The sequence below is a fragment of the Cnephaeus nilssonii genome, assembly GCF_951640355.1.
Source record: "Cnephaeus nilssonii genome assembly, chromosome: 1".
Classification (NCBI taxonomy): domain Eukaryota; kingdom Metazoa; phylum Chordata; class Mammalia; order Chiroptera; family Vespertilionidae; genus Cnephaeus; species Cnephaeus nilssonii.
Genome location: NC_137072.1, coordinates 20,894,517 through 20,911,905, shown reverse-complemented (window position 1 = coordinate 20,911,905; position 17,389 = coordinate 20,894,517). Strand labels below are relative to the sequence as shown.

Below are 17,389 nucleotides of genomic sequence, written 5' to 3'. Positions count from 1 at the left end.
TTTTTTAAATGATGATACAAATTCATCTACACATAGTCCATGCATGATATATTTAAATAAAAATTCATGTATGGAGGGCATATGCTCAATAAGAACTTGGATACCTATAGGTAAATCAGTGGTAATCACTGCAGTTTATCTTTGTTTTTTCCCCAAGTCTACAAAAAGTAACAGCTTTTATAATCATTTTTTATTTAATCACTGCTTCCAATATAATCAATAATGTTTTTAAATCAAAGGATTTCCTGGATGGCTACACCAAAAAAATAATAATAATAATCCCTTATATCTAGCAACTATATCTAGTTTACAAGCAGAAATTTACAAGTTATTTGTGCCTCATCAATTCAACATGTGAATTGAAAATTCTTCCCAACCATCATACATAAGAACATGCCTTGTTTTCCTAGTTATAGAAGTACACTGCATGCTCAATATTTTAAAAAAACTATAAAAGGATATAAATAGAAAGTAAAAAAATCATCTATAATCCTCAGAGAGACATGTACTATTTTTGAAACACACAGCTACATATCACAGTCGCTTCTCCACAGAACACCAACTGCACAAACATGTTTCATGGCCACAAAGTACTTCAATATACAAATATACCGAATTTTATTTAGTCCAAATATCACGCTAGCGGATATTTATATTATTTCCAATTTGTTTATTATTATAAAAGGTCTGTATTTGGGTTTTTGTTTCTTAGGGAAACACGGGATAAAAGGGACTATCCGTCTTCAGCTGGTGTATCCAACAGATAGAAGTAAATCATGATGGCTTACCTCAGTGTTTAGGTCTACTCCACACCATCAGAACAGTCTTCTCTTCTTATAAATACCCAAACTGAAATGAATTCTTAAAGAGTCTCTTGTTTTGGGAGTCCAGAAATGGGACTAAATCAGTGCTGAAATAGTATTTGGCCACTCTGGTTAAGTGAAAAACAATTAATTCCATTCAAAATACTACTCTATCCTGAAGCTTTTTTGAGCTCTTGCATAAATTTTTCACATAAGGAAACAAGGTACTTTCTTAAAAACAGAGCATAAATATTTATATTCATAATTCTAAAAATTCCAATTTAGAAATGAATAAAAAACTGCATATATTTTATTAATGCTAAAAAAATCATACTGGCTATGTTTTCACTAACTTCCCCAAGCCTTTCAGAATGGTCTGTGACTTATAAAATATGAATTAAAGAGAGTTCATCAACAAGATAGAATATTTTCTGCTTTTTGTGTCAAACACTTAATATTTAAAAATAATAATAGGGTATAAATAATTCTCTATTAGGTAATCATCCAAGTTAAATATATAATACCATCTTTAATTTTAAAAAGCCCTTAATTTTCTACTTAATTCAAGCTTTGAAAAATAAAAATCAATTAAGGTTCAATTTTAAAAGAAATGTACTATCCAGGGGCCAATTTAAAACCTGCATCCATCTGAAATAGTACTTTAGGTCTCCTGAAAACTGGCAACTGTAGTTCCCACTGTCACAATAAAAGACATCCCGTGGGTGAAACAACTGTGTCTGGCTGGCTCTGCTTCAGAAGCTCGGCCTTTCCTTTCTTCCTCAGAGAGCTCTGCCTCTGTCCTTTCACGTGTCTTCAATGTTCTCAGGAGTTTTTCTTCAGCAAAAGGAAAATGTTAATTTTTAATATATATATATATTAAAAAGTTCAATATTAAAGTAGGGGATTTTTGTTATATTATGAAAATACGCAATATACTCATTCACTTCTGCTGAAAGTACAATTGCATCGCTTTCTCCTTTTTGAATACCAGTTATCCAAACAGAAGGAGCCAGGTAGTCACAGTTACCTCCTCCCCTACCTGGCTACAACCTCCCTACCTGGCACTGCCAGGCTGCAGACTGCTGTAAAGTCAGCACAGGTGACCGGCATGTTTGCAGCAGATAATGCGGAGCAGAGCGGACAGCACGCAGAATCAAGCTCCAAGCCCACGCCAGGACTACAGCGGGTGAGGCACTCAGCCTGTGACGCCGGTGGATGTCACATTGCATTTTCTGAACAGTTTCATCTGAATTATCCATAGGTCAAGTCAGATGAGAAGTGGTAAGACTGTATAACCAACTGCTCATTCTTGATTAGCAATCAACCCGGCAACATGTACCAAGAGCCTTAACATATTTGTACCCTTGGACCAAGTCATTCCCCAAATAAAAAATAAAAAAATTTATACAGGGAGATGTTGCTAGCAGCATTATTTACAGTAGCAAAAACCTGGAACCATATAGAGGTTATTAAAACTTCCCTAGACTATTGCACAGTACTTAAAAATTATCATGATGAAGAATACAGGATATGGGGAAATATACAGATATGAGGAAATTATAGATATTATCATCTCAGAAAGACTTTTTAAAAAGATATTGGCAAGATACACACCAAAATATTAATATATATTGTTCCTGAATAGAATGATTATGGTAATTTTTCACTATATTTGTCACTATTTTTCAAGTTTTTCATACAGGAAATTTACTATGCACACACACACACACACATACAAATATATACTAGTACATATACACATCTCTCCTCTGTACTTAGAATTTAAATTCACTGAAACCATGAATGTTTCTAGTTCATCTAAATAAACATAAGAAAGAAGTTTCATATAATACAGAATAAAAATATTCACTATGAGCTAGCTACTGGGTCAAATCTTGATTGTCATGTTTTAAATGTATAAATATCTGATGTCAAAACTGCAAGATAAAAAAGAAAAGACAAAGGGATACACTAGCTTTTCCTCATCTTTATTACTATTATTATTATTATTATTAAAATATCTCTTAACTTTGCTCCTACCCTCCTACTTTGGCTCATATGCAAAAAAAAAAAAGTGCTTTATGGGCTTATCATAATTGTTTCTGGACAATCTTTCCATGCCAAAGCATTCACCTATGTGCAAGCAGAATCTACTTTATGAATAGGTTGTGTTCCAAATGTTCATTTGTAAGTTGGCTAGTTTCTATGGGGAAACATATTCCAAGTTGAGTTCTATGAAGGAGAAGTCAATTGAAAAGGAGGATTTTTCTCAGGTTTCTGGGCATAGAAGGAAGCTAGGACAAATTTTCAAAAAGATAAAGCTGATTAGTAGCGCAGTGAGACAGGTAATTTGGGAGCTTGGAAACTTAAGAAGTCTGGACCAACTTGTGAAAGATACATGAGCAAACCAGACGCCTGAGAGTGTGAGAGAGGGGGAGGGCAGCACGGTCAGGTAGCAGGAGGGTTACTAAAGAAATTCTAGAGGCCCATAAAGAAATTAAGTTTCTGCTTGTTTACCAGTAGATCAGTGTCTTCAAATTTTTTAAGCGTAGGGATGTCTCAGTCAGCAAGGCTTCTATCACTTTTATGCCTGGTTACCTCTGGAAACAAAGCAATGACAATGGCTGTGTGTTTTGGGGGCAGTTGGGGAATTCCATATAGTTACGCAACATAAACTGTGAATACAAATGTTTCTATTTATAATATTATACGTAAACTAAGTTCTGAATACATACTAAAAACAGATTTTAAGCAGACTACTCAAAACCTATGGAACAACACTTAAAAAATACTAAAAATACATATTTCAGTCTTTAAAATTATGTAATTCCTAATAAATACAAAATGAACTTTATCTTTAAACATACATTGTGAAGATCACTCAATGGAAAGGAATGATTGTAAGAAATGACTGAGCTCCCAAGTTATACAGACTAGGACAAAACACACACAGATTGGAGAGACCATGAAATGAGTACTTCCAAGACCAAGCACCTGGCCCCGGAGTCAAGAGGAAGAACCAAGGTGAGTGAGCAAGGTACAGGCCTGCTGTCAGACCCGGTCTGCCGCCTTCGGCCATGCTGTGTACTGTACCCGCATATCCAGCCGCCGCTACTTGTTCAGTGACATGTTCAAGGAAAATTGTGCCTGGACCAATTTCCACATCATATATCACCAGTCCCTATTTACCAATCTTAGTATAAACTAATTTGCATTATAGAAGCATGCATGTAGCAGAAAAGACAACATAATCATGCAATTTCTAGAGCAGATTCAAATTTGTAAGGGGACTTTATAAACCACGATTTTTTCCTTTTATCCAACTTAAACACCACCTGAAAGCTTCCTTAAGGATACCAACGTGTAGGAATCTGACAGGAGACATTCTGGATGCAGAGCAAAGCAGGGTGGCTGCTCGTACAGAGGGCACCCCTATGTGTATCTTAAAATGAGCTTCCTCTGTGCTGGCGAATGACAAAAAGGGTACACGTTTCTGGCTAATGCAGCCGTCGCCATAGTGTGCAGGTGGCAATACTGATTTCAGTCCCCACCCACCCCTCCTCCCGGCACCTTTGTGCAGGTTATGTGGTATGGCGTGTTACAGAGGTCATTCTCGGGTTGATTAACATAGAACACCTTTCTCAAAGTTGAGGGTGACCAACAAAACCAATGTACGTTTATTACAATGACAAGTAACAGTAAGCTCTGCATGTTCGGATGGTGCAACTTGCAGATAGGATTCTAATCCTAAATAACCAAGCCTACAGAAAATAAAGCAAACAGAAGTAATTTCAACAGGAATATCTGCAAAAGGGTAACACATACAACCATAAAAATACGAGGGAAAGCGTAATGGCACCTGAAGGAAGATTGGCTGGTTCCCTGAAAATGCCACAGGCACTTTAACAGGAAACCCTTTCCCCATGAGGGTAGGACCCAGGATGGTCACACCTTCAGGGTAAGGGCAGACCAAAAATAAACCATTCCACCCCCAGGAAACTGCTGCTCAAATTTATATTACCAGGAGGTTCAAAAAAATCTCAAGCTGTGAGTTTAGTTTAAAAAAGGCCTTGGTCTCTAGCAGCCCTAGCCACCTGACAACAAACAGTCCTCTAGAGAAACACACTTTCACATCCAGACTCAAAGAATCCTCCCCAAATAATTGTCCAAGGGAAATGAGCAGCTCTCAGCCAAAAATTACCAAATAAGTATAGAAATGAGGCCCCATATAAGAACCAGCAAAAACATAACAGGGTAAAAAGAGATCCATATAGATTTGAGATACTGGAATTATCACTGTTCTTACAATGTTTAAAACATCTGAAATTTAACTTCTGAATATTAGAATTTGTAGAGGCGTAACTGAAGCCACTGCAGCACACTCTCCTATGTAATGTCTCCGACTCTTTAGAGGTGTGTCCGTAGTCTTCACATGATTTACTTGGTGACTTTCTATGACAAGCTGTTTCCTCTCTGACCCTTCTCTGCTATATTCACAAGGCAAAGGTCTTGTATGTTGCTGTAAACATAGCTCTTTCTCTGATGTCAGCTCACCGTTACCCCACACCTCTTATCACCAACTTGCAGCACCGTTTCCCCCACTCTAATGCATTGCACAAGCTGCTCAGCAAAACGCTCTTAAATTCTCAGCTCATTCTTAGCAAAAATGAGTTTCACATGGTGATGACGGGAGGGCTCCAGGGCCACCAGTTGAGCACTAATGGCCTATAGTTCATAGACTCCCAGCTCCATTGACTCATTCAACACTGACTGGGCGCCTACTACATATGTGTACTGTTCTAAGTACAAGGATTAGGCAGCAAATAAGACAGTCTCAGCTGCTGTGGAACGAAACACCCTCGCTGGGGAGATCAACAATAAACATGCAAACAACCCAGTTTCCAAGTATTAAGTATCACAGAGAAAATAAAAGAAAGTGACAGTGAAGGGACTATTCTAGATGAGGAGGTCAGAAAGGCCATAGAAGGCAACCCTTTTAGCTGAGAGACTGAAATGACAAGCAGCGGCCAGCCCCTCCAGACAAAGAGGAAAATAAAGGCAGAAGCTCTGTGGCTGCTCTGAGTGTGGCTTGTTTAAGGAACAGAAAAAGAAGAAGTCATGAAGAGAGTGGTAAGGGCTGAGGGCAAAGAGGGAAACAGAGGCCAGGCCATAAGACCTTACAAACCATCGACGGAGCCTGGGTTTTACTGGCAGTGGAACGGACGCCTCTGGAAGGGTCACTGAAGTGACATGATATTTCCATTTCAGAAAGATCATTCTGCAATCGCTGTAGAGGATTTTGATTGAAACAGGGCACGGGTGCGTACAGGGAGACCCGCGGACTACTGCAGAGTTCTAGAGAAAGAGAATGTAAATGAGAGGAGTATGGAAATTGGGAGCTCAAAAATAAAAGTGCTGATGAAAAGGGAGGAATCAAGGTTGGTTCCCAGGTTTCTGGCTGTTTACTGGAGATGGGGAAGAAACTGGTTTAGGGCAGGACAGGAGGTGAGGTAGAGTAGGGGGAGGAAATTGAGAGTCCTGTTTGGGACACACATTAGAGATGCCTGTTAGGTACTCAAGCGAAGATATGTGGTGAGAAACTGACTATGGGGCCTGTCAGGGAAGTCAGAGTTGAAGAAGACAAAAATGTCTCAATCATCAGCCTAAAGCCATGAGACTAAATAAAAATAAGACCAGGCAGATAAAATGTATACATTATAGAAGAAGACCCTGGCCAGAATCCTGGGGCATTCCAACATTTTGAACTGTACAAAGAAGAGAAACCTGATAAGGCACCTAAGACAGAGTGGCTGGTGAGGCAGAAGGAAAACAAGAAAAGACAATACAGCGCCACTCCTGGGCTTAACAGCATGAACACCAGCGTAGCTGGCGACACTGACAAGAGCAGTTTCCTGGCAGCGGTGAGGATGAGAGCCCGGCTGGCGGACGGTACAGATAGAGTGTCCGGTGAAGGGGGACAGCAACTATAGACACAAGCGGCGACAGCTTTGGACGAGACTTCTCAATGCTTGCCACAAAAAGGAACACAGAAACAGAATGGACAAGGCTGCAGTGAGAGATGTGACATCCAAGGCACGTTTTTGTTGCTGTGGCTGTTTGTTTTGTTTCCGAGATGGGAGGCCCCGGAGCAGCAAGTGCCGTCCAACCGAGTGCTGCCAAGATGGAGAGTCTCTATCCACACATCTGATACAACAGCCGTCACCCTCATTACCCTGCTGAGCACTTGATATGAGACCGACTCTTAAGATTTCATTTTAATTAAATGAGATTTAAATAGCCATGTGTGACTAGAAGCTCCCAAACCACAGTGGAGCCCTCCAGCCTGTCTGGAGGCTGAGGGACTCAGCTGTCCACAAGTCAGCAGACTGGGAGATAGGAAGAACGGAAGTGGATGGCTTCTCTGGTCAATGTTTTCTAAAGATTACCAGCTGTGGGAGGGCGAAGACACAAAACGTTAGATGGAAGTTGGGGGGCCGGGGGGGAGGGAGTAAGAAATAGTTTCAAAGAGCACAGAACATGCCAAGTGGGAATAATAAAAATTTCAGGGTTGAGTACCACTTGAGAGTTATGGCAAATTTTAAAGTGGCCCTTGTCAAAACTGTTTTTACATTTTCCTCTGGCAAACATCAGTTATGGGGCCCTTTCAAATCTGGCCTCAAAATACCTTCTCAACCATCCTCTAACATTTCCCATCATTTACCTCCGTGGTTTTCAGTCTTCTTGGATGCAGAAACTTTTTGTCCCTGTACATATTTCCCCTGGGTGTAAAACAGTCTGTATTCAGTGAGAAAAGGAAGCGGGAAGAAGGGGTAGGAAGAAGAGGAGGAGGAGGAGGAAGAGGGGATCTGGGAGGAGGGGAAGGGGAAGGGAAAGAGGAAGGGGGAAGAGGAAGAGGAGGAGGAGGAGGAGGAGGAGGCGGAAAAGAAGAAGGAGTAGGAGGTGAAGGGGAGGAGGGCAAAAGGAGCTCCCTGGATGAAGCTGAGGTAGAGGCTCACTTCCCCCACCAGCTCAGCCCCCTGCCCACAGCCTCTTAGGCACCTCCAAGGAACCCCAGGGTTTGAAACCAAAGATTTACCCTAGCCAGTGCCTCTCAAAACTGGAACATGTTTACAGATTACATACCTGTCTTGTTAAAATGAACATCCTGCTCCAGAATGTGTGCAGGGTCCACCATCCTGCATTCCTAATCGGCTCCAGGCAATAGCGGATGCCACTGTTCTGTGAGTTACACTCTGGGTGAATAGCCATACAGACCACCTACATTTTCCACTCAGTCTGCTTACTTTTGCCAGTGTGGACCGCTTGGCCATATAAGAACATTTTAACAAAACAGATGCAGAAACTGGGCACAAAGCAAGGGCACAAAGATCATTCTAAAATGATTAATATATGACTCAAAGATGCACAAGGATGTCCAGTGCAATGGTGACTTTACATATATGAACGAGCTTAAGATAACAATTAAAATGTCAAGTGCAATGGTGACTTTACATATACGAACCCGCTTAAGATAACAATTAAAATGTCAAGTGCAATGGTGACTTTACATATACGAACGAGCTTAAGATAACAATTAAAATGTCAAGTGCAATGGTGACTTTACATATATGAACCATCTTAAGATAACAATTAATTTAACATGTTTTATCACTTAAAATATTTTTAAATAATAATGACAGCTAACGTTGACTAAGAACTTAGCATATGCCAGCAACTCTTTCGATATTTCACAAGTATTAACTTATTTAATCCACATATCAACCCTCCATAATAGGTACTATTATTATCTCCTTTTATTTAAAAAAAAAAAAAAAAGTAGCCCTGGCCAGTGTGGCTACAAAGACTGAATGTAAAGCCTTATCTTTAGGTAGGTTACTGTTTTAAAACTCCCTACAACACTTTTCTGAATATTTCTCTCTCTCTCTCTCTCTCTCTCTCTCTCTCTCTCTCTCTCTCTCTCTCTCTCTCTCCCTACATGCTTTCTGTAAAGGAAAAGCAGTGTTTTCAAACAGTTTTCCTCCATATTAATAGCTAACAGAGTAGTCACTCCTGAGCCCTGGTTCTGCTTTCCCCAGTTTCAGTACCTGTGGTCAACAGCGGCCCAGAAATAAAGAATCTGTAAGTTCTCAATTGCACTCTTCTGAGTAATGTGATTGTCTCTCACCTTCCTGCTGATCCCACCCAGGATGTGAATCATCCCTTTGACGAGCATATCCACTACGCCAGTTAGTCACTTCATACCCACCTCAGTTATCAGGTCAGGAGAGAGAGAGACAGAGACAGAGAGAGGGACAGAGACAGAGGGAGAAAGACCACATTCATGTAACTTTTATTACAGTATATTGTTATAATTGTTCTATTTTGTTATTAGTTACTGTTGTTAATCTTTGTCTGACTAATTTATAAATTAAATAGTACTTTTGGGGCTTGGTATTATCCGTGGCTTCAGGCATCCACTGGGGGTCGTGAAATGTATCTCTTGTGGAGACGGGGGCGGGGGGGGGTGGAGCGGGGGGGGACCACTGTACCCTGTCTGTCAAAGATTTTAAGACTAAGGAAAGGAAAGATCTCCAAGAAATGAATAATTCACAGGCAGGCCCAGGCAGCACAGCTCAATGGTTAGGGGTATAAGTTTGAACCACACCACCTGCTTACTAGCACTGTGGTCTCAGCAGGCAATTAATCAGACTGTGTTACGTTCCTACTATGTAGGACCCTTCCGGGGTACTGTGTGCTCTCCCCCATTTCCCACCCATAACACCCCTCCTTATTCCTAACTGGTCCATGGATGGAGCTCAGGAGATCTGTGAACTTGATAGCACATGTCCTATGTACTATTTCATTTAGTCATTCAAAAGCATTGTTTAAGAAGGGGTCCATAGCCTTCACCAGACTGTCACAGGGGTCCATGGTGAAAAAGGAAATGTGGGCGAAAACAGGGAAATAGGCTAGATCCGTGGTCGGCAAACTGCGGCTCGCGAGCCACATGCGGCTCTTTGGCCCCTTGAGTGTGGCTCTTCCACAAAATACCACGTCCTGGGCGAGTCTATTTTGAAGAAGTGGCATTAGAAGAAGTTTAAGTTTAAAAAATTTGGCTCTCAAAAGAAATTTCAATCGTTGTACTGTTGATATTTGGCTCTGTTGACTAATGAGTTTGCCGACCACTGGGCTAGAAGGTATTTTTAACAGAAAGAGGGAAATAAATCTGGTTAGAATTGGTAGAGGTGACAATGGAAAGGAAGAAATGGAGTCAAGGAAAATATCTAGGTATTCCTAAATAAAATAGCATCTTTCACCTACCCCCCCCCCCCGCCCCCGCCATATACACACACACACAAACACACACACACACACACACACACACACACACACACTAAACCACTATCTCAAAACGAACGATATGATCTCTGGAGCATCCGATTCCACTGGCCCTCTTGCTGAGTTTTCTCTTGGGTTCTGTTTCTTCTCCCTCATTCCTTCCCTCAAAGCAAGTGTTCCAGGACTCCAGCTTCTCCCTCAGAGACCCATTCACCCCTTGGACAATTCTCAACCTCCATCCCCACCCCACCCTTGCTCCTGAGTTCCAATGCCACCTTCCAACACCCCACGGGTGGGCACTGTCACTACAATATCCACTCGACATCACCTGCAATTCAACATTTCTTAAGTCAAAAAAAAAATTTTTAGCCTTTTTCAACACACAATTTCTTCTCCTAATTTTAGTAACTCTAATATGGTGACACCTTTGTTCCAAGGATTCATCACATGCAATCAGGTGACAAAGCTTGAATATTTCTCCTTATTTTAACACTAGTGGCCCAGTGCATGAAATTCATGCATGGGGGGGGGGGGGGAAGGGTGTCCCTCAGCCTGGCCTGCACCTTCTCCAATCTGGGACCCCTCAGGGGATGTCCAACTACCGGCAGTTGGACATCCCTCTCACAATCCGGGACTGCTGGCTCCTAACCACTCACCTGCCTGCCTGCCTGATCGCCCCTAAACACTCTGCCTGCCAGCCTGATTGTCCCCAACTGCTCCCCGCCCCCCCCCCCCCCCGCCAGCCTGATCGCCCGCAACTTCCCCCCCAACCAGCCTGCTCGCCCCCAACTGGCCCCCCCCTGCTGGCCTGATCACCCCCAACTGCCCTCCCCTCCTGGCCTGATTGCCCCTAACTACCTCTGCTTTGGCCCTGCCACTATGGCTTTGTCCAGAAGGATGTCCAAAAGGTCTCCCGGTCTAATTAGCATATTACCCTTTTATTAGTATAGATTAGTATAGATGATTTCTTTTGTCTTGCTACTTCAAGTATGGCCCGTGGACCAGCAGCATCAATATCACCTAAGAACATGATAAATACCACTAAGAACAGGACTTACCCCAGACCTGAGTCAGAATCTGCATTTCTTAAGTGTCCCCAAGGGATGAATACACACGTTATATTTTGAGAAACACGTGTCTAGTGACTATTAATATGCTACCAGCCTAAATGCATCTGAAATTGATAATTTCTACGTATCAATTACTGAATCCTCAAAATGTGCTCATTACAGGCCACCTTTTATTTTATTTTATTCTATTTTATTGATTTCAGAGAGAAAGGGAGAAGGAGAGAGAGACAGAAACATCAATGATGAGAGTGAATCATTGATCCGCTGCCTCCTGCATTCCCCACACTGGGGATCGAGCCCGCAACTGGAGCATGTGTTGTGACAGAGAATCAAACCGTGATCTCCTAGTTCATACAGGTCAACGCTCAACCACTGAGCTATGGCGGCTGGGCCAGTGCCAGGGTTTAAATATATAATCTTACTTGACCCTGAAAATAATCCTGTGAGGCAACCACCATCATCTCCATGTTCAGAATGAGTACACTGGCGCTCAAATGGAGAAGCCATCTATCTGCCCAAAGCGCCCAGAGGGCAGGATTTGAACCGAACCTGTTTGACCACAAACCATTTTGTCAAACTACACCAATGCCCTTCAGTTCCAAAATTTACATTTCCAAGGGTATGTCGGCAGAATTAATTACTCTGGTTGACTGCATTTTTTAATCAACTTAAGGTAGATTTTGTTTATTTATTACGATGCTTGCCGAAAATCTTCCGAAAGGCATGGCAGACAATCCTGCGGTAGAAAGAGAAATCATTGTCCTGCCATGTGCATCATTCTAAATACTCAGGTTCACTCTAAGGTATTTGAGAAGAAATGTATTCTGTTCTCAGCTATCACCCCATATTTTAGGGATTCTGAAACTATTTCCCTGACGATAAACTTGGTGTGTGTCTGCTTGGCATTCTTCTCTCCTCTAAAAGGGGAAGGAAAATAGTGTGAGATCGTTCTTAAGTGAATGATTAGTTGGGTTCCATTTACTCAATGAGTTTCATCTAATGTCCAGCTAGTTATTATTTTAATCGCCTTATTGTGTTCTATTCCGTTAATATTTCATAGTCATATATTTCATTTTAAAAATCTGGTTTTCTTTTGCCTTTTCCAGTGCTCAAATATAAGCTCACAAACCTAAAAGACATCACTATTTCTCCAAATCAGTTATGTACCTATTTCAAGTCCCAGACTCATTGAGAATATAACGAAAGCTGCGAATATTCTACCCAGAAAACCGCATATTCACCAAAACACACAGAATGTGGCACACAGCACCAAGATGAACAACCCCGCTCTGTCATGAGGACAGACACCTGCCTGATACGCCTGTCCAGGCCCTCTCCCTTCTTTGGGGAACTGTTCTTCCCCCAACGCCACCAGGCAGGAGCTGCCCCCTTTTACCACTGCTCAGGCCGGGGGTGGCCGAGAATGACCGAAGTCAACCCAGGCGAAATCCTTCCATGGGACTTTTATAACGGAACCAGAGACAGAAAGTCCCTTTAGGGGGCAGAAAGTACAAAATGTAATTCAGGAACCATCAGTTCCCTGCCCTGTCAGCTATGAGAAAGAATTAAGCCAAAAGGACAGAAAGCCCTGGCTGGGTAGCTCAGTTGGTTAGAGCATCGGGGCGATAAGCCAAGGTTATCGGTTCCATCCCCGGCCAGGCATGCAGGCACATACAAGAGTCAACTAATGAATGCATAAACAAGTGGAACAACAAAACTTGATGTTCTCGCTCTCTCTCTCTCTCTCTCTCTCTCTCTCTCTCTCTCCCCCTCCCTCCCCGCCCCCCCATTTCTTAAAAAAAAAAAAAAGACAGAAACGTCCCAGCAGCACTCAAGCACTGATTCCCATGATTCTGGAAGCCCAGCACCATTCCTGGCCTTCTCCTGGTTTGGTTACTAATCCTTCCCTCCCCAGGTAGCCCTCCAAAACTCCTGAATATTTTAAATTTTTGCCTAAATTCATTTGTGTTCCTATGGCTTGCAGCCAAAAGACTCTAATATTCATAATGGCTACTTTTAAATACTACATTTGTTTTAAACAAGTTTTATATCCTTCAAAATTTTTCTATACGGATAATGTCTTCCTCTAGATATTTAAATAGGTTTTTAAATATAATTTCTAAAAGGCTCACATTTCACTCTGCATAAATATCTTTTAGAATATGTTTAAAACAAGTCTTAGCTCAGATCATTCTTCATGCTCCACACACTATTAAAATATAATTTTAAGAAGCTGTCTGATCATTTTTAGTTTAATTCCAAATATAATAAGACAAAATTGCCTTCTTAAATTGTCTTTTCCTTAATGTATTCAATTATATTCTCTGCTTAAAATACTTAAAAATTGGCAGTGATCCATTCACTGATGGGTATTTTAAATTGGAAAGCAGTAACATATCAAATTAACCACACAAAGTCAGTATTATTCTGATTGAGAATTATAGCCACGATGGATTTGAAAATTCCTACCTTGGTTGCAAATTTTTTACATTTCAATCAAGTAGACTTTGACTTAATAGACTGCAATGTAGTCCAACTACAGTCACTCCAGCAAGCTCTTAGTTCACACATCTCTCCCAGGCACTACCGATTTCCCTCCCTCTAGGCATGGCCTTGAAAATTCCCTGAATGCTGTTGCCAGGTTCTAAGAGCAATGACTCTTGTATTGAATACCATTATTATCCGTAGTCTGTGCATCCTAATATATAATGCTTTAAACCTAGTGGACTCTAAAAATAGTTGAATCTTGAAGTTAGAAAAAAAACTTGGAAATCACCCAGTCCAATCACCTTACTTCACAGATGCAAACATTGATGCAAAAATTAGTCAACATGCCCAAGGTCAACAGAATTACAGAAGTAGTACACAGATCCAATGGGCATATTACCATAGGATGCAGAAGTTCACAACTCCTGAGAAGATGCATACGTGATAAAATACAGATACAATTCCCCTTTACTGCTCCAAAAGTATGGTCATTTCTAAATATCCTTAAGACAAGTCCAAATGAATTTTAAAAGCATAAAATTGCTCTATTGCTGGCAATCCTTTCCTATTAATCGGATCACATTAGAAATGTAGGAAAAGACTCTGGATTTGAATGATCTGTTTCTTCTCAGCTGTGCTTTCTCAAATATCCCATTCATATACAACACTGTGCTTGCTCCTTAATAACGCTGACCTATTTATTCTCATATTATAATATGGACTTAGGCACACACAAGGTCATATAAAAATATTTACCTAATATTAAACTTTGTTGCCTAAACTAAAATCAACCAGAAACACATGGCATCTAAATGCTTAGATTTCATTTTTATATACACTTCATTTCTTTTTGTTCAAAAACAACAAAGAAAATAGATATTTTGAAAAAGAAGGCTGTGAAATAAACTTTTCTTATGTCAGCTGAATGCCCTCAAAAATACTTGGACAAAAATATGAGTGGCATTTTTACCAATCTTTGCACGGTGGTTGGTGCTTTTTTGTTCCTAATATGCATTTGCTGAATGAATAACACGGTTGCATTACATGCTATAGAAACTTGACTCTCTGGATGACTAAACTTAGAACTACTAACTTTTCTGGAAAGCAAAAAATAATTAAGTAACATAAAATGTACTACCTGCAAATCCTACTTTTATAAGCCTTAAGTAGTTTCAAAGTATTTCCAAATAACAAAAAACTAAAACAAATGTAGCAATTCATAAATATAAAGTAGCAACATAAGTGGTTACAGTAAAACATGCACAATTTAACATTTTTCTAAAGTAAACTGGAATTCAGACTAATTCCCAGAGGTCACACTCTGTTTTAACAGCATATTGTTGACACTAATTTACTAGATTAAACCCTCAGACATACGCACTCTCCTAAACAAAGTATCAGAACTCCGCAGGAGATAAAGGCACCCCTAAATATGGAACTAACATTTTTTTAAAAGAAACTGACATAAATAATTTTAAAATTATTAACAGAATTAAACCTAACTCTTAAGTCGCAGACATAGGAAACTTTTCATTTTATTTTCTGTGATAAAACTTAAAGTATGCTGTTGTGAAAGCTTACATTTCTAATTGCTTTAAAAAAAAGTTCTCCGGAAGTTAAAATGAACTTCAATGGACCAGGCATTAGGCTGATAGAAGTAATCATTTCTCAGCCTTCTTAAAAACAGTCAGTCACTCCATGCAAACACAGCCAATCTGATGCTGTTTCAACTTTTCCCCAGCTTGGAAAAGAAAAATACAATGCTTGGAGCCATTTTAAACAACTTCATTAAATTCAGAATTTTCTTTTAAAAATCAACACGGTTTTCTGTCATTTCTATTACGCTGAAAAGGGCGCACAGACATACGTCTAATCAAACGTAAGGAAAGCAAGCTTACACTTTCCCCCAGATGCTAACTGACCGCAAAGGGTAAGGTCATGGTCAAAATTCACAGGCTCATTTAAACTTTCATGGCTCAGCCAACAGCTCCTATCATGTTTCCTGATCCTAAGGAGATTAAAACCGCAGGAGTTTCTGGCCATGGAGATCAGCAGGAGGCTGTTTCAAACCCTCAACCTGCAGTCCGCAGAGCCCGCAGCGGCGCATCTTCCACCGCCTCCGGCGGCCCGTGAAGCTAACCTTTCCAAGCGCTCTCCTACAGCCTTTCCAAGACACCCCAAAACCGGTGCATTCCACTCAAGCCAGCCTTCCCTTGCGCCCGCCGAGACCCCCTCCTGCGGTCATCCCCCGGCCGCCCTTCCGCAGTGGGTGACTCCGGCCTGGTTCCCAGGGTGGGGGAGGGTGGGGAGGGTGGGGAGGATGCCTCCCGCGGAACACTCCTCAGCCCGCACAGCGGCACCGCAGCAGGGCGATGCGGGAGAGATGCTACCCCCCCCGTGCCATATTTACACTGGCTTTTCCTTTGTCAAAAAAGAATCCTTATCTCCAATTATATAGTTTTCAAAGGAGAGGGGGGAAAGGACCTAAGCACTAAAGCTGCTGCCCAGATCTCCCCGACCTCCGGTGCTCTCACCCCGTTACCCCGCGGGGAGGCTCCGGGCGCTCCCACCTCGGACAGGTACACCTGCCGGCCGGCGGGGCACCGCGCATCCCCGCCGCGCTCCGCGGGAGAGCGCGACAGCCCGGACCCCGGCCCCAGCAGCCCCGCCGAGGCTGACAGCCCCGCGAGCCGCGCCCGCACAAACTTCCCAGTTCCCGGGCTGCGGAGACAGGACGGGATGACACCGGTGCGGTCCGCAGAGCTCAAATGCAGAAGGGATTCCCCCCACCCTGCATCCGGCCGGACCTAGGTCCAAGCGAGGTCCCAGGGGCACGCGGGCGGCCCGGAGGAGCGGGCGTGCGCCCGAGGATGGGGGCGCCGAGGCGCCGCGGCGGGAGGGCAGCTCCGGAGCGCGAGCACCCGGAGGGCCAGGGCCCCGCTCGAGCTCCACGCGTGGCAGCAGCTGCAGGAGGAGGGGAGCGAGGAGGAAGAGGAGGAGGAGGAAAGAGACCGCTGCCGCAGCCCGAGCCCTTACCGAGTGGTTTACCCCCCACATCAGGACGCTGAGCAGCGGATCGCTGGCCCGAAACAGCTTCACTTTCTGCGCGACGAAGTGCTTCTTCTTCGTCTTGGTCTTGCTTGCCAGCACGGAGGACCCCAGGTTGCCGGGGGTCGCCATGGCCGCCGCCTCTGTCCCCTCCACCGTCGCGCTCCCAGGCCGGGGACCCGCCCTCTCTACTCGCCGGCCCGGGGAGGCAGCCGCATCCCACCGCGGGGCCCCTGCGCGCCGTGCCCCGCTCCGCCCGCTCCGCCCGCTCCGCCCGCTCCGCCCGCTCCGCCCGCTCGGCCCGCTCGGCCCGCTCGGCGTGGCTGGGTAGGAGGCTGCGCTCCGCTCGCGCCGGCCGGGATCTTGCGCCCCGCGGCTCCGCGCTCAGCCCGCGGCTGGACCGGGCGCGCCGCGAGGGCTTCCGCGTTGGGCGCCCGCGTCATCACGCAGGGGGCGGGCCGGCAGCAGCTGCGGCGCCGCCGGGCGGGGCGCGGGGCTCGGGGTGCGGCCGCGGGACCGTTAAGCTGAGCCCTCCCGCTCCGGTTCCACTGCCCGGCCCGGCCCCTGCGCGCCACCGAGCGCGGGAAGGCCGCGGGGAGGACGCGGGATGGGCGTGCAGCGCGCGGGGGCGTTGGGGGCGGG

General features: G+C 43.5%; 1 protein-coding gene across 2 annotated transcripts in view; it reads right to left on the bottom strand.

Annotated features, from left to right (window-relative positions):
- The window catches only part of PIP4K2A (phosphatidylinositol-5-phosphate 4-kinase type 2 alpha), a 165,655-nt gene extending 148,516 nt beyond the window's left edge, over positions 1–17,139 (bottom strand). The window contains exon 1 of one of the 2 annotated variants that reach the window (XM_079770646.1): positions 16,736–17,139. In XM_079770646.1, coding sequence (XP_079626772.1) covers positions 16,736–16,879 — 144 coding nt within the window. In that variant the 5' untranslated portion in view covers positions 16,880–17,139. The remainder of the gene's footprint in view (positions 1–16,735) is intronic. The other variant, XM_079770645.1, reaches the window with a different exon arrangement.
- Between the last annotated feature and the right edge of the window lie 250 nt (positions 17,140–17,389).